The 22,264-nt window shown below is 47.3% G+C and overlaps 1 protein-coding gene across 27 annotated transcripts in view; it reads right to left on the bottom strand.

Moving 5' to 3' along the window:
* Positions 1 to 22,264, bottom strand: part of LOC140518407 (protocadherin gamma-C4) — a 204,745-nt gene that overhangs the window by 2,794 nt on the left and 179,687 nt on the right. For 25 of the 27 annotated variants that reach the window (XM_072630564.1, XM_072630556.1, XM_072630557.1 and 22 more), the window contains exons 2-3: positions 10,258 to 10,316; positions 3,555 to 3,643 (exon numbers count right to left, since the gene is read on the bottom strand). In XM_072630564.1, coding sequence (XP_072486665.1) covers positions 3,555 to 3,643; positions 10,258 to 10,316 — 148 coding nt within the window. Of the gene's footprint in view, positions 1 to 3,554; positions 3,644 to 10,257; positions 10,317 to 14,607; positions 18,186 to 18,883; positions 22,034 to 22,264 lie in introns of those variants that run through there. The other 2 variants (XM_072630552.1, XM_072630550.1) reach the window with 2 other exon arrangements.

The following is a 22,264-nucleotide window of genomic DNA, read 5'->3' as shown; positions in this document are numbered from 1 at the left end:
TGAAGGTTAAAAGAATAGAAAAGGCTGGCCAAAGAAGGAGGGAGGTGGAAGGAGAGAGCCTCACTTAGCAGCCTCCTCTCCTCCCAAACATGAGAGAGGATAAGGATAGTGACTAAGGCTGGAGAGGTTGAGTAATCCTGGGACACCGACCAGGGATTGGGAAATAAAGACAAGAGAAGTTTCGAGAAGGAACCTGCTCCAAATGAGGAGGCAATGGAGACATTCCTTGTCCCTTTCCCCTCCAGCCTCTGTTCATTATTCTCTGAGCCTCAGGTTTCAAAAACCCTTTTAAGTTTATGAACCCTCTGCCCCTCCCCCACATCCTTCCCAAGAATGGAGAGATGTCTGGGAAAAGTTAGCTGCACTCTTTCTTTCCTTAAGATGGCCCCCTCTGTCTTCCTTTCACCCCCTTCCTCTTTTCCTTTCATTCTGACATTTCTTGGTTTTTTCTAATTAGCTCAGCCTGGGAGCCTAGCCTGGCCCCCTAGCTCTACCTCCTCCCTATGTCCCCTCCAGGAGCCTCTTCCAGTCTTGGAATGTGTGTGTGGTGGTGGAGTTTGGGGGAGGGGAGGGTTTGGCAATACATAGCAAACTGAGCTGTGCTTCTCAGAAGGGCCAAATCTCCAGAGCGGTTTATGAAATAGAGAAGCCAGAGAAAGCCAGAGGGAGACAGAGACACAAGAGAAAGACAGAGAGACAGAGAGAGTGAGATACACACACACACACACACACACACACACACACACACACACTCACACACACACACACACACACACACACACACACACACACACACACACACACACACACACATTAGAAAGCCAGAGAGAAAGAGAGAGACAGAGACCTCTATCCATCCAGAGATAGACAGAGACAGAATGAAACAGAAACAGGGAAATACAGACAGACACTTACAGACAAATAGTGAAAGCCAGAGAAGAAACATAAGCAGAGACAGACCTAAGGAAATGGTTAGACTGAAGGTAGGATCTGAGTTGGGGGGAGGGGTATAATGACAACCCCACCCTACTTTGGAATCTTCACAATCTTCCAGTGACCCCTCTTCTTACCTCCCTGAAAGGTCCATTGTGGGCAAGGAGTAGCAGCCTTACTTTATAAGAGAGGAAACTGAGACACATGGAATAAGAGAAAGAACTCTGGATTTTAGTCAGAAGTCCTGGATTTGAACCCTGACTGCTAAGTGTTAACTGTGTGACTCTGGGCAAGTCATTTCACCTCCATTGCCTTATCAAGAAAATGAGGAGGTTGAAATTGATCTTGATAACCCAATATTCAGCAATTTCTAACAATGTATGGGTGTGTGTGTGTGTGTGTGTGTGTGTGTGTGTGTGTGTGTGTGTATGTTGAGGGTGGGAAGTGCCAGTGGAAAAACTGCACTTAGGATTGTAGACATTTTACCCTTAGTCTCTCACAAGCTTCAGTTTGTTTTCTCAGATCCCAGATCCCAGCCTGGGACCTGCTCTTCCCTTCAGTCCAGCTGTACTGAGCATGGGACATTCAGTAAGCCATCTGGAGACTCTGGGTCAGGTTCGGTGTGAGCTGCAAACCGCAACCTCCTGACTACCTCCGCTCCACTAACCCTTCTGTTTATTTAAAAAGTCTCCAAAGTGTAAGCTCCTTCTCCTTTTCCCCAGCTCTATGGGCTTGGCCTCCAGCTCCTGGAAGCTCTGAGTCTGTGGAAAATGGGCATTAGAGCAAGAGCCTGACCCTCTTCCCCTACCACACCCTTGTCTCCCGAGGGCTCTAAACCCACATGGGTCATGGCCCTGGGAGGCTGCAAGGTTATAGGGCCCTGACAGGAGACAGAAGCTTTCCCTGGCCCTGGGCCCCAGCTCTGAATTTAGCCCTGACCCCTATTCCAATGGGACACTGAGGGGGAGTGTGCTTGCTCATGAATGCCAATTCTATCTCCATTAAAAGTGAACAGGATATTCTTTGCCTGTGGAGTCTTTGACCATAGCAGCTATATATACCTGACCAATCTGACCACAGCAGCTATATATACTTGACCACAGAATTTCCAGCTTGGTCCATGAACTGCACACCTCTCCCAAATCCAGCCACATCCTCAATCTCCTTAACCAGAATTGTCCTACACCTTGGATACATTTGCCTCCACCAAACTCTGAAGTATTGAGGCGTAAGGAAAAGGGCACTAGATTTGATATTAATGAACTTCAGTTCAAATCTTAGTTCTGCCAAATGCCAAATATCTAGAATTGGACAAGTCATTTAATTTATATGACTCTCAATTTCCTCATCTATAATATTAATAATTGGCATTTATATAGCACTTTGGGGTTTGCAAAGCCCTACTCATCCAACTGTAAAAGAAAGGGGTTGGACTAGAGATAATCTTTAAAGCTCTTTTCCAACTCTAAATTCCATGATATTTGTCATACCCTCTTCCCTAGGGACCAGCCTCCCTCACTGACAGATGGGGCCCCACTGAGCTTTACTTAGATTAGAAGGGGTCAAACAAGCCAGCTTAAACATTATGTTCTCCTGTGAGCTGATTGTTAAATTTTTAGTGTGAGCATTTCATTGTTCAGTTGTTTCCAACCATATCCAATTCTCCCTGCTCCTATTGTGGGGTTTTCTTGGCAAAGATACCGGAATGATGCCATTTCCTTCTCCAGTTCATTTTACAGATGAGGAATTGAGGTAAACAGGGTGAAGTGACCTACTCAGGGTCACATAGCTAGTGTGGACTCCAGATTTGAACTCGCCAAGATGAGTCTTTCTGACTTCTCCCAGGAGCTTTATCTACCGAACCATTTAGCTGCTCATGAGCATTTATACCCAGGCAACTGGCAACACTACAAAGCAGGGATTGATTTATTGTTCTGTTGATGGTCTACTGTAGATTTTAAGAAAGTGAAGAAGAAAATGTTAATAATACAGATTAAACTTTAAAATATGTCCTGGAGACACTTTCCCTCCTTCCCTCCCCCTCTCCCAAAGCCAGTTGTTAAACATTTACCAGCACATCCCTGGAAAGTTGTTAGAAAAGGCAGTGATGGTCCTCTTCCTATCTCGAAGGAGAGAGGCATGGGGCATGGTTGAGTTAGAGGTAGGCATGGAACCAAGGCATGGCATGACTGCCAGTCTCATTTTCTATACACTAGGACTCCAGAAAGCCCTGCCAAGTACTATCAACACTACATGTGTCTGTAGCCTGACTCAGACATAGATCATAGATAATGGGATTGAGAGGTAAAATGGACCTTAGTGGTCACTGAGTCTTATCTTCTTATTTTAGAGATGAGAAAACTGACACAGAAAAAAGTTAAGTCGAGGATCGCACAACTAGTAATTGTTTAAGGTAGAATTTAAACTAAGGTCTTCCTGATAACAAGTCCTCCCTTTCTCACCTTGGGATTTGGTTTTGAGACCCCAGATCCCCAAGATGCTAATTTCCATTCAAAGGCATCATTCTGTGATCATAACCAGCCCTTCCCTCCCATTTTATTTTGTTTCCTCTCCCATTCTCCTTCCCCTCCTTCCCCCCCACCCCCCAGCACACATCTCACCATTGGCAGAAGCCAGGATCATAGCCTGAAGCATCTCTGTGTCAAATTGATTGTTGGGCCAGGTGCCTCCTTCATCGCCATTCTGGGAGCTATAGGGAGATGGAAAGATAGTGAACATTGACTCTGCCTTGGGATTCTTTCTCCCTATGCTGGTCTCAGCTTGAAATCTTTCCATTCCACCCTATGGAATATGACCCCACTATATACATATATGCATATGTATGTGTGTGTATGTATGTGTTTGGGACCTGCCTTTTTGTGGTCAGGGGACACATGCCTTTGCTTAAAGAAAAGTGGGAGACTATGCGAAGATGATGGGATATGACCATTCTATAAAAAAATACACATGTGGGGAATTTAAAAAAACAGGAGAAGACATGGAAAAACATGGGAAACATGGAGTGATTTAGAGCAGACAGCTTAATGAGGAGAAAAATATACACAGTAACCTCAATAGTATGAGTGAAAACAAGGTGAAAGAAAAACAAGGTGAAAGGACAGCTGAACCCAGATTAAAGACAATAATGCATCATCTTAAGCACTGGCTCCATATGAAAAATTGTGAAATACACCTACTTCCTCTCAGTATCAAAGGTGAGGACTATAGGTACTCAATATTGTTTTTGCATCAAAAATGGTCCCTGTGTCAAATGGTTTTCCTTAACTATATTTCTTTGTGAAAATGGAGGGTTCTTTCAGGTGGATGAGGGGAGATGTCTGGTATATGAAACAAAAGGCAGCAAAATTTTTAAAAAGGTAGTAAAAATATGGGTTTGTCTATTATAATGGAATTTCAGGGACCGGAGAAGGCATCTTTCCCCTCCCTCCTTCACTATTGTCTGACAAAGTCTTCCATTCAGTGAGGACCAAAAAGCCTTGAAGTACTAACACCATTTTTTCCCCTGATGTATTGATAGGTTTACTGATTTTTTTTCCTCTTCTTTTTTTTCTTTGTGGTTGGGATAGCTCTCAGGAAGGGTGAGAGGTAGAGATAGAGGAGGAAATTTAGGCAATATGAAGACAGAAGTGATCAATAAAATTTATTTATTAAAAATAAAAATACTTCTCACAGACATAACACATTACATTTTTTCATGCTTTAAGGATAAATTACTAGTAGTAGAGTGGTTTTTGAGAGTCTATTTGGATTAAGAAAGATAGGAGACAGAGGAGGACCCTGAGCCCCTGCAGAGGCAGGCAATAGAGGTCTTAGAGAGGTTTTCTAAGATTACTTGTTGCAGACAAATCCCTAAAATAGGAAATTGGGGTTGCCAAATGCAAATTTTACCTATTTCATTCTAACATCCTCTCATCTGAGTTCTTTCAGATGTAAGGTATACAAGAAGGAAGATTGAACTGCAAAGCAAGAGAGAAGCCTGTGTCCTTCGGTAACAGGAGACTGGTCTATATATGCCACTAAAGTTTGTGACTTCGATGGAAGGGAAGAGAAAGGAAATACAATTTTATATCGTGTCTACTGTGTGCCAAGCACTGTGCTAAGTGCTTTTTACAAATCTTATCTCACTTAATTACAATGAGTAAGCCACTTTTCCATCTCTGGGTCTCAGTCTCCTTACTATAAGAATGAGACTGCTGGCTCAGGTGGTCTCTGAGGTCTCTTCTAGTCCTTCTAGTCCTTGTATTTCCTGACATTTCATCATTTTGCTGAAGGCTAGGACTGCTAATGGCCCTACTTGATCAGTGAATGGAGGTTCTGAACAGAATCCTCATATCCCCGTAACTTCTGTAAACACATACACACATTTTGCTGATACTAAAAGGGAAAATAACAAGACAAGGGGTGGAAAGGCAGAGACTTCAGATTTCTCTGACCTCTTACCTAGGACTCAAGGCTTTAGAACTCAAGCCTCTCCCCTCTTCCTTCCCTGAAGGTGAGCACATCTCCTTTATGGCTACATGACTGAATTTTATGCCCCATTCTCTTCCTGGGTTTTTCTTAGCAGACCCTGCTATATCTGGCAGAGAATATCGATGGGTCCAGGGGGCTAAGCCCCAGGGAGAAGGAGTCCAGGCAGAACTGACTGAAACTAAAGAAGATGAAAGGGGAAGCTGGTGTAGTGGGGAGTGGCACCAAAGAATAGTCCATTCAGATGCTAGAAGAGAGATATGGGAGTGGTGGTGGTGGGATAACAGTTGTGAGGTGAAGGAAGGAGAGCAAACGATAGAGTTGGGCAGGATGCTAGGAGCTGAGCATGCCACAAGATTTCAAAGGAAGTGGTTCGAGGCAGGCAGCCAGGGAGCCAGGCAGCCAGGCAGCTCTTTGGAGTGAAGGCCTGGGGATGAGAGAGAGGGGGAAGCTTTGGGATTTGGGAAGGAAGAGTCCTGCTATTAGCCATTTAACCCAAGTTGGTCCTAGTTCTGTGAGATGTTAGGGAAAAGGGGAAGGAAGTACCTATTTCCTTTGAAGCTGGAGGTCTGAGAACAACTTCAGGGGCAGAAGGGCAGTGTTTGAGAAACAGTGCAGCATGGACAGTTGGGGAGCTTTGCTAGAATGGGACTAAGGATTAAGATGATTTCACAACAACAGTGGCAACAACAACTGGGGCAGAGTGGGCAGAGTGGGCAGAGTGAGGAGAGTACCAGACCTGGAGTCAGGAGGGCCTGAGTTCAAATCTGACCTCAGATACTTAAAACTTACTAGCTGTATGACCTTGGGCAAGTGACTCAACCCCAATTGCCTTTGCCTTCCCCTTCCAAAAAAAAAAACAAAAACCCAACCCTCTCCACAAGAAGGCATTTTATATTCAGAGTAGACACCTCAGAGTTTAGAGTTTTCTGTGTTAAAATGTATATCTGGAGTTTTAAGCTAAAATATAAATATAGGGATTTTCTTGTTTAATGAAGAAATCTATGGAAGTTGCTTTGAAATGCAAAAGCTATGTGGTATAGGGGAAGAAATAGTGGGTTTTGAGTCAAAGGATCTGTGTTTGAGTACCTGCTCTATCATTTGTTAGCTATGTGACCTTGGGTAATTCACCTAACCTCTCTGTAAAACCAGAGGGTTGGATTAAATGACTTCTAAGGTCCTCTTCATCTCTAAATCTATAATCCTGTACAAGATAGGGGAATATAAGGAGAGGTTGGCAGAACTGAAAACAACAAACTTCAATAAATACACAAAATATCTCAGATGCTGTTTTTTTTTCCCTTCAAAAATTAAACCATAAGCTAAAAATTAACTAAGAAGAAGAGAGGAAAACTAAATGTTGTTTAAGTCATAGAGGAAATCCATCTTAATCAATCTTATAGTAAAGAGTATGGAACTAGTGATGGATCAGTATGGTGATTCCATGAGATGGAAAGATAACCAGGCTCTTTAGAAGTAAGAGTGGGTCAGGAAGATGGGTTTGGAATCAAGGGACAGAGAACTCCCATATCTAGGGAATGGGAAAGAACTGAATTGGGAATCTTAGTATATCAGCTGATAGACCTTGGAATTATATATTCTACCCCTTTTCATTTCATAGGTGGTGAAACTTAGGCCCAGTGACTGGAAGGGACTTGCTCACAGTCACACGCATTATATGTATACATGTGTGTACGCACATACATGTGTGCATACATACATGTACACATATATGCAAATGTGTATACATACATACATATACTTATAGTGGAAATACAGAGGCTGGAACAGTAACTACTTCGGAGGCCAAAGAGAAAGGTGTGGAAAAATAGGATTGTCCAGTGTATACTTAAAGACTAATAGCTAATTTCAATCGGAAGTAATGGGGTAGGTTTTTAGGTATCAGAAAAGAATGAAGGACTTATAGGGATCAATAATAGACAGAACCCAGACAGATTGGTTGGATCATCTTAAACCTTAGATGTCACTTGTAGTGATAGTGATAGCAATGGGTGCTTTAAACCTGAACTCAGCTAGCTGAACTGTATAAAACTGTACTGTTGCTTTCAGCTGTATAAAGTTGGCAGCATCTCTACCTCTGATAGACCTTAAAGCATAATGATGTAATGGATGAAGAGATGGTCTCCAATTCAAGAAGAATGTCCTCATGTCCCAACTCTGACACATATTGGTTGTGTGGCCATAGACAAGTCATTTAACACAGGAGGCAATTCTCTGAGACTACAACTTGCAGAGAAGATGTCAATGGGCATGGGTAGAGGGCATTTCCTATGAAAATGAAACCACATATCTAGTCCCTAATCTTATATAGATGGTAGCCTAAATTGCCTTCCACTCTAGGAAAGTTTCATTGTCTGCACAAAACCAGTTATGCTAAAACAGAGTGGGGAGTAGAGGAAATACCAAGGGAAGTTGGAAAGCATCCAGGATGAGGCTTTTTATGGGGGGAACCTCTTCTCCTTTTTTTAATCCCTGGGTGTAGGCAGCTGAGAAAACTTTTGATCATCTAGAATGGGAGTTCTTAACTTTTTTTTTTTTTGGAAAGTCTGGTAAAGCCTCTGGACCTCTGCTCAAGAGAAATATTTTAAAATGCATAATGTAAAATACACATGATTGTAAAGGAAACCATTATATTGAAATGCAACTATTACACTATTAAAAAATCCAAGTTCACAACCTCAGTTAAGAACCCCCAATCTAGAGACTGAGAAGAGGATCTTGCCCAAAAGGATGTAGTTAGTATGTGTTACAACCTGGATTTCAGCCCAGGTTTTCTGACTCCAGTACCACACTGTCTCCATCATCTGATAGAACTGGGATTCAATGAGGTTTGACCAATAATGGAACCCTAGGAGCAGAGGAACAGAGCCTACCTGTCCATACTGCCACTCCCTAGGACTTGGGACTTTCATCTAAGGTTAAGCATGGCTAGTATGGGAATGAAGTTAGCCAGGCATAGACACATTATATTGATTGTTATTGTTATTTGAATCTCTTTTAACAAAGTTCTTTGGGTTCTCTGTGTCCAGGGAGCATCAGTGACTATTGTGGGAAGTTCTGTACTATTACAGGGGGGAGGCAAAATTGTCAAAAAAAGAAAAGGATCAACCCAGACTTGCTCCTGGAGGGCCTTTAAGGGTGGCATGAGGAAAGGGTAGAAGAAGGCCAGAGAAGTCAGAGAAGATGACTTGTCTCTTTTATATATGTATGTATGTATATGTTACGTAGGTACTCTAGCCCACTGATTTTAAATTCGATACTTTGCATTGGGTTCCAGGAGTTTGAGTAGGATTCCATTATATCTAAAGCTTCTTCTTTACTCTGAGTTTTAGCTGGCACAGTAATTCTTTTCCCCTATGGGGTTCTCTCTTACTGCATCCTTTTCTTTCCCTCAGTCCCATCTCAGAATAGTTCCTACCCTTTATTGGGGAGATACCCATAAGCTCTCACCAGGGGGCCCTGGAGCAGGCCCCAAGATCAGAGAAAACCTCAAACTCTCTGGCTGAGATTTAGGGGGGAAAGAATTCCCTACCCCCACAGTGAACACGTGTACACACACACACATACACACATACACACACACTGCTTCAGGCAGTCTGACTCCAGACAGACGATGGGATAAGTGATCAGAGACAGAATATGAGAGATAATGAGATGAAATACAGCATATGACAATGTGCATGTTTGTTTCAGTACATGTGAGACAGAGACCAACACATACAGACACAGTAGGGGGGAGAGGTGTATTGGGAAACAGATCCATCAAAAAAGCATAGCACATGGATAAGTAGAGATTGAGAAACAAACAGGAAAACACAGAGAAATAGAGCAAGGCAGAGAAACAGGAATAAAACAGAAAATGAAAAGGCAGATGATAATTGGGGACACACACACACACACACACACACACACACACACACACACACACACACACACACACACACACACCAGGAAGAATTTGCTTTTTATCTTCTCAACACCGATGCTGCACTTCTCCCCTCAAAATAATACTTCCCATCACCCTTCACAGAGCTCTACCTTTCAGTCTCTGCAGTGTCTCCTCCTCTATGGCTGCCCATCCTCCCACCCTTCCCCCACTGCTCTGTGTTTCTAGGAGAAGCCAGATGCCTGTTGCTGGAGTCTGCTGTTTTTCTGAGTTCTGCATGAGATGGAGGGTCAGAATGGGAGTTGATTCCAAGCCAAAATCTTGGAATCAGGGGAGGGGAATACAATGACCCTCCATCTTTTTACCCAAAAGGTGGATATGCTCTGAATCCCTCCACAGAGGTTAGAGTCAAGAAGGGATTCCCCCCCACCCCCAATCAATGACAATATGGGGTTAGGGAAAAGGGTGATGAACAGAAAAGAGACCAAGGTAGAAGAAGCCTCTCTGGGTCAGCTCTCAGGCTGACAGACTGTTTCCATTATCTGGGAAATGTGTGTGTGAGTGTGTATGTGTGTGGAGGAGGGGAGGAGTTCCACTCAAATCCCACTTTAATACCATCCTGGAAGTTTACTACTGATGAAACTCATAGGCTCACCAGGGTGTTTTCTAAGGAATGGGAGGGAGGAATTAATGTAAAAAAAAATAGTCTAAAAGGGTCCAGGCATGTCTCCTCTCCCTCTGGGTTCAGGAGCTATATGTTCCAAGCAGATGTTGGAATCCCAGGATTCTCTTGAAATCAACAATTGGGGGGGTAGAGACGGGAAAGGGGAGAAGTATTTGTATTTTGCCCCAAACTTTAGACTTTACCCTTCCCACATTTCAAGGGAAGAATTTTTAGAGGAAAGGAAGAAAACAGGAGAATCACCTACCCACTGGTGCCAGGTCTCTGGGCCTGAGAGAAACGCCAGTCCGTGTTGGGCGGGGCTTGCTGCAGAGGAAACAAAAAGAGACATGTTTGAGTGAGGCTGAAGAGATTCAGTGGACAGCCTCAGGCACATGGCAGGGAAAGAGATGGGAGCAAATGAGCTCCTGAGGAAGGAAGGGGAGAAAGGGAAATCAGAGGGATTGGGGGAGGGAGAACTAGGGGGAAAAACTGGAGTTTAGGAGAATCAAGGTTCCCAAAGAGAAATAAATACTGGAATGCAGAGACTTAAGGTGAAAGGGCCAAGATATATTGAGCAAGGAAAGAAATCTTTCTTAAAGAATAAACCCATCCCCCTCCTTCCTCCCAAGCTCCTGTTTCTGCACCAGGGAGACAACAAAAACAGAGCCACCAGAGAAGGCTTGAGAATGTTATTTGGTTCAGAGAAGCAGCAAACTTTTTCTGTGGAAGGAAATGGAAGGCATGGTATGCAGAGTATAGCAAAGAGGACCTTAACTGAGTAGCCATAAGCCTGGAAAGCTCAGCCTCAATACTGTAACATCTTCTCCTTTACACACGTTTAAATACCAGGTTCTGTTCCCTGTTCAAATGCATATCTCCCATTGCCAAGTACATTGTTAATTTAGGAGACAAGCCAGAGATTCAGCTTTGTAAAGACACCCCCAGGGCCAAGGGGACCTCCTACCCACATGCTCCATGCTAGTGGACAATGGCCACTTTGCTACAATGGATACAAAAAGAACAAGGATGCTCTGTCCTGAGTGGCGTGGGCCACTAGGACTATGACCTCCAGGAAATCGATTTTCACAGGACTTAAGCCCATTCCCCTCCCTCTTCCTATTTCCCTTCAACCCTACATTCATGATCACTGCTATTTGCAGCCATAAGACTCAAGGGATCCATTTCAAATGAAATGGCAGATTAAACTATTATCTACCTCCTTGATCTCTATGGTCCTGTCCCACCCCCTTACCTCATTACGAAGAAAATTTGCAAGGAATATGTCATTACCATAATAACAGCTTCAACTTATAATAGCACTTCAAAATTTATAAAGCACTTCATTTACATTTTTTCTTCTGATTCTGACAACTCTATGTAGACAGTACAGGTATTATTATCTCAATTTTGCAGATATATTCAGGAAAGGAAGTGGACCAGTCATGAAGAAAGACAAGAATTAGCAAATGTTCTGCCCTGTTGCCCCTAAAATGACAAGAGATCTGGAGCAGGAGTTCCTAACCTTTTTTTTGTGTATGTCCTGGACCACATTGGCAGTCTGGGGAGGGCTATGGATTCCCTTCCCAGAATGCTGTTTTAAAAAAAAACACCATAAAAATATTAAATTTTTAAAATTAAATTAAATTAAAATAAAATTAAAATTAAAAAAATTAAAAAAAAATTAAAATAAAATTAAAAAAATTAAAATTAAAAAAATTAAATTGATAGGTTAATAAAAATAAAAGTAATTTTCCCATCTAAGGTTATGACTCCTTGAAATCCATCCCATGGAACCCTTTGGGGAAGGAGACCCTAGATTCCAGTTTTAAATTACCCATGATCCAGAGGAAGATTCCCAGTATACTGAATAGAGAAGCTGGAAGGAGAAGAGACAAGACAAGAAGAGCTGCACAGAATGAGAAAGTATGAGCAGGCTTCTATCTGTACTGTTGGAGGAAACACCTGAATCAATACAATTCATTTAAAATAGAAAAGTAATGTACAGAAACTTAGAGGAATTAAGTATCTGGCCCAAGAGGGTGTAGTTAGTATGTGTTACAACCTGGATTTCAGCCCAGGTCTTCCAACTCCAATACCACACTGCTTCATAAAACTGCTCTCACCAAACTCCTAGTTACTTCCTTCTTACCTCATGGCCTCTGGAAACAGGAGGAGAAAAGGTATGTCTTTCATGCTCATGATCGCATTTCTCCAGGAAAAAGGAAAGTCAGAACTGGGAAGTGATTCACATTTGAACGCAGGGTAACTGGGCAGAGAAGGTAGCTGAACTAAGGACTCTGGAATCCCAAGCCTAGGCCCAGGGGGAATCCCCCTATTTTTATGATGAAATCTCCATCAACTTTCTGAGGATTATGGTAGGGGTGATGGTAGGCGGTTAGCAAATCCCTCAGCCTAAAGATGATGGAGAGAGTCTAGTTCAAGACTACAGAGAATCAGGAGACTCAGGCTCCCCTTTTGCCTCTGCTTCTAGTTGTATGACCTTGGACAACTCATTTCTCCTCTCTGGGTCTCAATTTCTTCATCTGTAAAAGATAATTGGACTCCAAGATCTCAAATATCCCTTCCAGTTCTGAAATCTTATGCTTTTATGGATTATATCTACTTTATCACAAGGGGAAAGATATTATCATAGGTACCTATCAAACACTAGACAAACACCAAAAAGCCAAATAGACATTCTCAATAATGGGGGCCCTATTTGAAACTTTCCCCTTCATAAAGGAGAACTGCCTGAGAAACCCTAAAACTAGCCCCTGCCCCTCTCCTCCCTCCAGTTCTACCTAAGCGTGAGGTCCCACAAATTCCTGCTTCACCCTAGTCCACCTAGTCACAGCCAGCTTTGGTGAATGTGTATGACCCTGACAAAGACAGAGCAAATTTCTATCACTTGTTGATCTTACAGGGCTTTGAGAGACGGGGGTATCCTTACCACCTCAGAACTGGGGTTCTGAGACTCCTCAGACCAACTCATCTGATATCCTGAATATGGAAAAATAGCACCAGTATTTCTCCCATTTTGGCCTTCTTTTTGCAGGGGTGATGCCTCTTTAAAATTGTCATATCTGCATTAGCCCAGGACTCTACCAATCTCATTTAGAAGTTACTCCATTGTTCCTTGCCCACCTTCCAGACCCTGTCCTGGTTTTGTCTTGCAGGAGACCTTGGATCATTTGACTAGGCTTGAAACTTCTGAGTCCCAAGTTACTTGGAAAAAAAAAAAAAACAGCTGTATCTTTGGGGATTCCTTCAGGCCCATGTCTTTCAGACATCCTAAAAAGGCTTTAGATCAGAAATTCTTAATCATTTTTTGCATGTCCTAGGCTGCTTTAGCAGTGTGACCAAACCTACAGACACCCTTCATAATAATGTTTTTAAATAAATAAAATGATACACATAGAATTACAAAGAATCTAATTATGTTGAAATAAAGATGCATTTTTCCCCTATCCAAGTGCATAGATGCTCTGAAATCTATCCACAGATCCCTTCGAGGGTCCATGGACTCCAAGTTAAGAGCCCCTACTTTAGAATTTCTGCTTATCAACCCTTGCCTTCCCCTAGGGACTCAACACAGGTGGCAAGATATAGCACTAAAACTGGGCATTGTGTATATGTGAAAAGGGAAGAGAGAAAGGGGAGAGAGACAGCTGGAGGGTGAGAGAGAAATATGGAGAGGAGAGGGAAAAGGCCTGATAGAAGGGAGAGAGTAAAAAGAAGGGGAGAGAGGGAGAGAAGAGACAGAGATAGACACACACACATACACACACACACACACACACACACACACACACAGAAGTCCACACAGAATATATGTGTCCTGTGAGATAACCTTGTGTGTGTGAGGAAGTTCTGTGCTGTGTATTTTCATGAATTCTGTGTATGTAAGTTAGCATGTCTATTTCTGTTAGTGTGTCTGTGCTTGTGTGTTAGTGTGTCTGGTGTGAATTGTATCTGTGGTACAGTTGGAGTGTGTGTACACACATATATACATACATATACACACATACATGTGTATACACATATATATGACTGTATGGCATGCATGGACCAATAGAAGTGTGTGAATGTGAAACACAGGGAAGGGGAGATGGGAAAGGCAACCGTTTGGGGTAATTTCCTATTTCCACGAAGGATCAGAAATTGCAAGTAATTTACAAGCCTTGAATACTAAAACCCTTTGAGTTTTTTGGAAATGTGGACCTTGAGGAATCCCCCAACTCTTACAGTGTTTCCTCAGTGACAGCAGGGCCAAAAGATCTTATCTCTGTTTTGTTCCCAAATAGGTTCAAAGCCCTGACCCAACTTTTTCCTAAAGTGTGGGCACTGGAGGGGGTGGGGGTTTAAGATGAGCCGTTCTCCCAGCCTCTCTTTTCTTTCCCTAGTTCCTCTCATCCCCCAATCCCTCACTCATTAGAGATCAGTTCCTCCAAAAATGGCTACCTGATCTTTGGGAGTAAGTACCCTCCGTAGGAAGGCAAGACTAAGGATCGGGGAACGGTGAGAGGAAGCGAGGTCTCCCCTCCATCGACTTCCCAGGTTAAGGTAGTTCTACAGACTTTCACAGGTCGAAGGCAAAGAGAGAGGAGAAGCTCACCTGGCTCGCTTCCTTCAGAGTATTGGAGCGAGACAGACAGGCCTCAGGCTCCAAGGCCAAAGCCGAAGGCTGTGGGGCACTGAGTGGCCTTAGAAAGGTGAAGTCGCTTCCGTCTGAGGCCGGAGAGAAGCAAGTCCTGTAGCAATGGCTCTGTGAGTGAGCTGGCCGCAAAGTTACCTCCATGTATTTCAGAGTGCCGTCCGAGCTCAGCTGCACATTGGGACTAGATTGCTTATAGAAATCTCTGGACGGCGAATCCTGGCGCCTGCAGCAACTTTCTCCATCCTCGCCTCTCCTCAGGCACTTAGCTAACAAAAAGGTGAAAGAGACTAGGGAAAGAAGGCTGACAGCCGCTAACGCTACCATAAGGTAAAGGGTGAGATTGGAGTGCTCCTGTGGGTGCGTGAGGAAGTCGCTGGATTGGGGTAGCTCCTCAGCATCTTCGTCCTGCAGAACCAGAAGCACGGTGGCAGTGGAGGAAAGCGCAGGCTCGCCGTTGTCCCTTACCAGGATCACCACCAGCTGGGTATCAGAGTCTCCCTCCTGCAGGGCCCGGGCTGTGCGGACCTCCCCGCTGTGCGCTGACACCTGGAAAAGGCCTGGGGTTGTCGACTGAGGCAACAGCGAGTAGGAGAGCCAGGCGTTGTGGCCTGAGTCGGCGTCCACTGCCGTAACCTTGGTGATCAGGGAACCTGGGGGAGCCGAGCGCCGAAGCCTCTGGGGGGAGGCAGCTTCTCGGCCTGGACGAGGATGCAACACCGTCGGCGAATTGTCGTTCTGATCTAGGACAAACACGTGCAGAGTGGCATTGGCGCGCAGGCTAGGGTAACCCCTGTCTCTCACCCCTACCGTGATCTGGAGTACCTGTAGTAGCTCATAGTCGAAAGTACGCTGGGCAAAGACCCTTCCATCCTCGGGATTAATGTAGATGAAGGAGGAGGCCGGGGCTCCCTGGATCTGAGTCCCTACGATGGAGTAGCTGAGGCGGGCGTTGTCTCCGGCGTCGGGGTCTGAAGCTGCTACTGTGCAGAGCAGGGAGCCTGGAGGCCGGTTCTCTGCAATATAGGCGCTGTAAAGCTGCTGTGAAAAGTGAGGCGCGTTGTCGTTGACGTCAGAGATGTTGAGGAGGATGTTTAAGATAGTTTGCAGAGGAGGCGAGCCAGTGTCCCGGGCCAGCAGCTCGATGGTGTAGTGAGCAGTGGCCTCCCGGTCCAGCCTCTCGCTGGTCAGCAGTGAATAGTGGTTCTCAAAGGGTTTAATCTGGAAGGGCAGATTAGGAGAGATTTCCAGGGTCAACCGTCGGTTCACACCAGAATCTCGGTCCCTCACATTGAACAGTCCCACCACAGTGCCCACAGGTGTATCTTCGGGCACTGGGTTTACCAAGGAGGTGAGCAGTACCTCAGGGGCATTGTCGTTGGCATCCTCTACCTCTATCTGCACCACGCTGTGGCCCTCCATGGAGGGCTGGCCTTGGTCCCGGGCCCTCACGTGGAGTTCGTAGAAACTCGATTCCTCGAAGTCCACGGGGCCCAGTACTCGGATCTCGCCACTGTGGGAATCCAGGCTGAAGAGCTCCCGAGCCACTTCTGATGTGTGGTCCCCAAAAGAATACTCCAGCTGGCCGTTGGGGCCCGAGTCAGCGTCAGTGGCGTTGAGGCGGACTAGTAGCTTACCCGGGGGCGTGTTTTCAGGGAGGGTCACCCTTAGCAGAGAGGGCTCGAAGATCGGAGCATTGTCATTGATGTCCAACACAGTGATAGAAACACGAGCAGTGCCCGAAAGGGCCGGAGTGCCCCCATCCACTGCAGTGAGCACCAGCTGATGGTTCGCTTGCTCCTCTCTGTCCAGGGGTCTCTCCAGCACAAGTTCAGGGAACAACCTCCCGTCTTTCAGGGTCTTTACATCCAGTGAGAAATGGAGACTAGGACTGAGCATATAAGAGCTCACAGTGTTGGTGCCCACATCGGGATCTTGGGCACTGTCCAGAGGAAATCTCGCCCCTGGAGTAGCTGATTCGGAGATTCTCACCTCTCGCTCTGGGGTGCTGAAGCTGGGGGAGTTATCATTGAGGTCTAAGATTTCCACCTCCACACGGAACAGCTCTAGGGGGTGCTCAGTAACCACCTGCACTGGCAGCAGGCAACCGGAGCTGGTTCCACACAAGCTCTCACGGTCTATCTTCTGGTTGACCACCAGGGCGCCGCTGGCCAGATTCAGGGCAAAATACCGGCGGCTTTCCTCGGATCCCAGTCTCAATCGGCGGCTCTCCAGTTCTGTCATTTTCAAGCCCAGGTCCAGAGCCACATTTCCCACCTGTGTCCCCAGCTCGGACTCCTCCACCACCGAGTATCGGAGCTGCCCAGACACCCAGCCCCAGCCAGACAAGGACAACATGTACAGTACTTGCCATTTCCAAGCCAGCTGAGGGGGCACCTGGGGCCCCATGCTCAAGCACTCCCCCAGTTACGGCCACTCTGGTGCTGTCCGGTCTCCCAGAGGACGTAGGGTCTCGGATCAGAACTGCTCTAATCCTTGCAGCTTCTTCTAAAGGCTTTTAAAACTGCTCCAGGGCTCGCCTGCCTGCGGCAGCTCTCCTTAGTCACCGAGTGGCGGGGGTGGGGAGTAGGGGGAGAGGCGAGAGAAGGGGAGGGGAACTGATTCAGAGCTGGAGGGGGCGAGGGAAGAGAGCTCGAAGATAACTAGCAGATCCCCCATCCTAGTTCCACGTCTGATTGGCTGAGAACTTCGTCTCTTTTGAGCCAATGACGAAGATTCCCGAGTCCTTGAAACCTTAGGAACAGCCCAAGTCTCGGAAGCCTCCCACTCGCCCCTGAGCTGAATGCGCCAGGTTGATTCAGCCCCCTTGGCAGAGAAGTTTGACAGCTCAGATGGTGCTTGCTGGGAAGCCGCGGGTTTGGAAGCCGAAGTGGTTACAAAACTCCTCATTGTTCCGCTTTAGAGACTTCGTGCGGGATTTCAGAAGCTTCGACAGCTTCGCCTGAACCAGATACAAAACTTGCCTTTGTACATAAGGCGAAACCCGGGTCTCCCAGCTGAGCCCGCTGCTGGGGCTGCATGAAAAGAGGTTTGTTCAGACTCGGACACACAGGCATATTCCCAACAACTCACTCAGACGCAGGCTTTCAAAAAAGTCCCAGCACAGGCCAGCTGGGCCTCCTCAGCCTTTCACAGCTCACCAAGACCAAGACCGGCTGTAGATCGCACATGCTGAGCTTGGAGCGCTCGAGGCAGGGAGACATCTTCCCAGAGCTGCTCCTCATCTCCCAGCAAACAACCTAAAGACCCAATTGGGCCGTGCTGTCTCCTGGCTTCACACTGTGGCCAGGCACCTCCAGATCCATTTCGGGGGATACTCTAAGGAATGCTACAGTTTTGTTTCCCCCCCAGACAAGTAAACCTCTAATTCCACTTCGTCTATCACAGCCGCTGGGCTTCAGTGTTTGGGATCCCTGCAAACCCTTGGATATTAAAATTCGGCGGCTCCTAACAAGGCCAGGTTGCTGAGGCTTCGGAAGAGGGAACCTTGGCCAGTCATGCCCATATTTACCAGAGTACTTTCCAACATAGTCACCCCCATCCCCACCCCTCAGCGCTCCTTTATTCCCCTCCCTTTCCCTTCAGGAGACCTTAGGTTTTATATATATATATATGTATATATATATGTATATGTATATACATACATATATATACATACATATATATATGTATGTATGTATATACAGGCAGGAGTTTTGGAGGTCCTAGGTAGCCCTGGCTAAAGATGCCAATCACCCCCACTCCCCCAACCTGTCTATGCCTCCAGGTTTGGAGCGAAGAAACCACGGAAAGGCCCACCTCCATTCAGAAAGGAAAAGGATTGAGAAGACTTGTTGCAGTATTGGCCTCACCTGCTGCAGTACTGGCCTCACCTGCTGCATTCCAACCTAGGGCTTATGGATCACGGTATGCTCCAGCTTGCCAGACCTGGTGCAGACACAGCCCACTCTATCTTTCTTGCTCACCAATTACCTTCATCTCCTGCTCTCCGATATTGGTTCAGCTCACTCCCCAGCGCTAACTCCACAAAACTCACTGGATATGTTGTAAAAAAGCATCTAAAGCACAGGGCCTACCCCACTGCTGATGCTCTGAAAATGGTGACTCATCATCATTGGCCCTGGTGATGGGGGTCAGATCCTCGCTGGACTGCCTCGGAGCCCCATGCCTGGGGCCAGGCCAGCCCAAAAGCGGGCAGCGTGGCTGCGGGTCTCACCTCCAGGCCGTAGAGCAGATCGGAAGGCGGGCAGCTTGGGCGGACAGGCTCCCCTGCCAGAGGGGCGCTCGGAGATTTCACCATCATGAAGCTATCGCTCCGAGAGGGTGCTGAAGCCAAGGGTGTGCAACCGTGAGAGTGACCACCCACGTCCACAAATTTGATGGGATCTTCCGAACCCAACTGAATGCGGAGGATGCCACTGGAAGGTGGGAGCCCCTCCCTCCTTCGCGACCGACTGAGACAGGAACAGGTCCCGCCAAGGCATCTCAAGCCGCAGGCGGTACCTCGTAGGCACTTGGAGAGCAGTGCCACAAAAGAGCCGAAGGAGACAAAGCAGATGGCCACCAGGGATACAGCAAGGTAGAGGGTCAGGCGAGACTCCCCTTGGGGCTTGGCTGAGTGCTCCCGGAGGTCGGGAAGAGCTGGGTGTGAAGCTTCCTCTAGAGACACTAGCAGCGTCACTGAAGTGGAGAGTGGGGGACTTCCGTTGTCCTTCACCACAATAACCAGCTTCTGGGGCGGAAGGTCAGCTGGGATGGGGACTGTTGTCCGAATCTCGCCTGCATAACGAGACACAGCAAATAGGCTAGGATCCGGGGCCTCGAGAAGTTGATAGGAGACCCAGGCATTATATCCTGAATCCAAGTCCACCGCAGTCACCTTGGTTACAAGGTGGCCGGCGCCCACCGATGGGGGCAGTGCTTGTGGGCACAGAGAGCCTGGCCTAGCCCTGGGACGGAGTACCGCAGGGGCATTGTCATTGAGATCTAACACAAAGAGGCGAACTGTCACCGTGCTGCTGAGGGGTGGGTCACCCCGATCCCGGGCCTGCACCTCAAACTGCAGTGTCTGGGTTTGTTCATAGTCGAAGGACCTGGTGGCATGGACTGCTCCGGTCTGGGGATTGAGGGAGATGAATGAGGAAGCCAAAACATCCCGACCTCTGGGCTCCAGAAGGGAGTAAGAGATGAGCGCGTTCAAACCTGAGTCTGGATCCGAAGCTGCCAGAGAGCAGAGGAGATCCCCAGGACGGTTGTTCTCCTGAACGAAGACCTCGTGGGACCTCTGGATGAAGGAAGGTGGGTTATCGTTCACGTCGGAAACGTTAAGGAAAATCGTCCTGCGGGTGCTCAGGGGCGGAGAGCCCGCATCGGAGGCGGTAACTAGAATCTCATATTTGGATTCCACCTCTCGGTCCAGTGCAGCAGCTGTCACGAGGGAGAACTGGTTCTTGAAGGCCGACTTGAGTGCAAAGGGCAGGTGCTCGGGGATACGGAGGCTCACATCGCCATTAGGCCCAGAATCCGGGTCTTGTACGCTAATGAGTGCTACCACGGTACCGGGTTCAGCGCTCTCCCGAAGGGTACCCAGCTCCGAGGTCAGCGTGATCTGCGGGGCATTGTCATTCACATCCAATACGTCCACTCGGAGACTGCAGTGCTGCTCCATGGCCGGCGTCCCCCCATCCCTAGCCCTCACGTCAAATTCATAGTAGTTGTCAGCCTCAAAATCCAGGGGACCCCGAAGCGTGAGTTGCCCGGTGGTGGAGTGCAGGCCAAAGAGGGAGCGCACACGTTCTGGAGTGTGGTTGCTGAAGGAAAAGGTGATGTTGCCGCTGGAACCCTGGTCGGGGTCAGTGGCATTTAGCTGAATGAGTAAGGTGCCCGCTGGTGCACTCTCAAGCACACTAATTCTGTAAGAAGACTGCTCAAAAGCTGGGGCGTTGTCATTTACGTCCAGCACAGATACCTTGAGTTCCGCGGTGCCTGACCTTGGAGGGCTGCCCCCATCGACGGCCGTCAGCACCAGACGGTAGTCTGCTTGCTTCTCCCGGTCCAAGGGCTTTTCCAGAAGCAGCTCTGGGACAAGACTGCCGTCGCTGCGCTTTTTCACGTCTAGGGCGAAATAGTCATTAGGGCTCAGCCTGTAGCTGCTGATGGAGTTACTCCCCACGTCGGCGTCCTGAGCCTTCTCCAGAGGGAAGCGCTGGCCTGGGGGTGCCGCCTCCCCAATCTCCAAGTCTAGCTGCTGCCTAGGGAATCGAGGAGAATGGTCATTCACATCTACGATCTCTACCTCTGCCCTGTACATCTCCAAAGGTCCTTCAGTCACAAACTCCAGCGGCACAACGCAGCTGGCACTGAGCCCACACAGAGCCTCTCGATCGATGGGATCTTTGACAAGCAGAGCTCCGCTGTCCAGATCCACGCGGAAGTACCTTTGGTTAGCCTCGCCAGCGACCTGCAGTCGGCGAGCCGACAGGCTTTCTGCATCCAGCAAGAAATCTTGGGCGATGTTCCCCACAAAGGTCCCTTCCTTCGATTCCTCCGGGACTGGGTAGCGGATCTGCCCAGAAATGTAACCTAGCTGGCAAAAGAACAAAAGGCAAACCCCCGGCCGGATTCCAGCCCAGATCTTAACCCCGTGGCGCATCTCCGCCAGAAATGCTTGGCGCCAGAATGGACTTAAGGATCGAGAAAAGCCGACCCCGAGACAAAAGGCCACCGCAACCAAAGACACCTGCTTTCCTTTCCCCGCGCCAGCTACGGCGCGGTTCGGCCGGCGCTTCAAGGGTTACCCGCCGCTTTCTCGGGTGGCGGGGTCGATTTGTCCGCCTTTCAGCACCCGATTGGCAGACAGCGCCGCCCGGGCTCAGCCAATAGGCAGAGCAAAGGAAGCTAAGAGCGCGGTAGGGTTAATGCGTCGCAGCATTGTAAAAACTCCGTTTTTCCTCCTCCCTTCTGCTCAACAGCGTTTCTTTTCGCGGGTTAGTCCCTCTCTGGCAATATATGTGTGCATTTCTGTGACACTCAAAGCCTTTCTCTGGACTCCACCCGAGTCACTGAGTCCCTGGCGACCTCAACCTATTCGATGGCATTCAAGCTCAGGGTTTTAAAAGGCTAGCTTTTCTCAGACTGCATTAGAACGACAGTTAATCAGATGCTCCTATAACACCTGCAACCAGTGCGCTTTAGTATTTTTTTTTCGTAAAACATGCCTATCTCTGTGCAGCAGAGGTACACATGTTAACTTAGCCAATTAAGTTAATGCAGAACACGTTTGTCGTAATCTGAGGCAACAGCGGAAACCGGATCTCTTTCTAAAGGCGTTAGAAATAGCACCAAAGCTTTCAAGGACAAGATGCACAGTCTGGCGCGGGAGGGTTGCGGGGTGGGGGGGGGGGGGAAGGGGAAGGTGAAGGGAGAGGACGAGGAGGGTGTAAATCTAGATGTTTAAATCAGAAAAGGAACCCACCATTTGGCGGAGCTTTCTCTCATTAGCTTGCAGAATGCAAAGCCTCCAGATTTCACTGTTTACACACACATTTGCTAGGCTCACCTAATGATTGCTTCAGTTGTAAACATCATTGTCCCTAGA

This window comes from Notamacropus eugenii, chromosome 1, assembly GCF_028372415.1.
Source record: "Notamacropus eugenii isolate mMacEug1 chromosome 1, mMacEug1.pri_v2, whole genome shotgun sequence".
Taxonomy (NCBI): domain Eukaryota; kingdom Metazoa; phylum Chordata; class Mammalia; order Diprotodontia; family Macropodidae; genus Notamacropus; species Notamacropus eugenii.
Note: the sequence above shows the minus strand (reverse complement) of the source record. Positions and strands in the feature narration are given on the sequence as shown.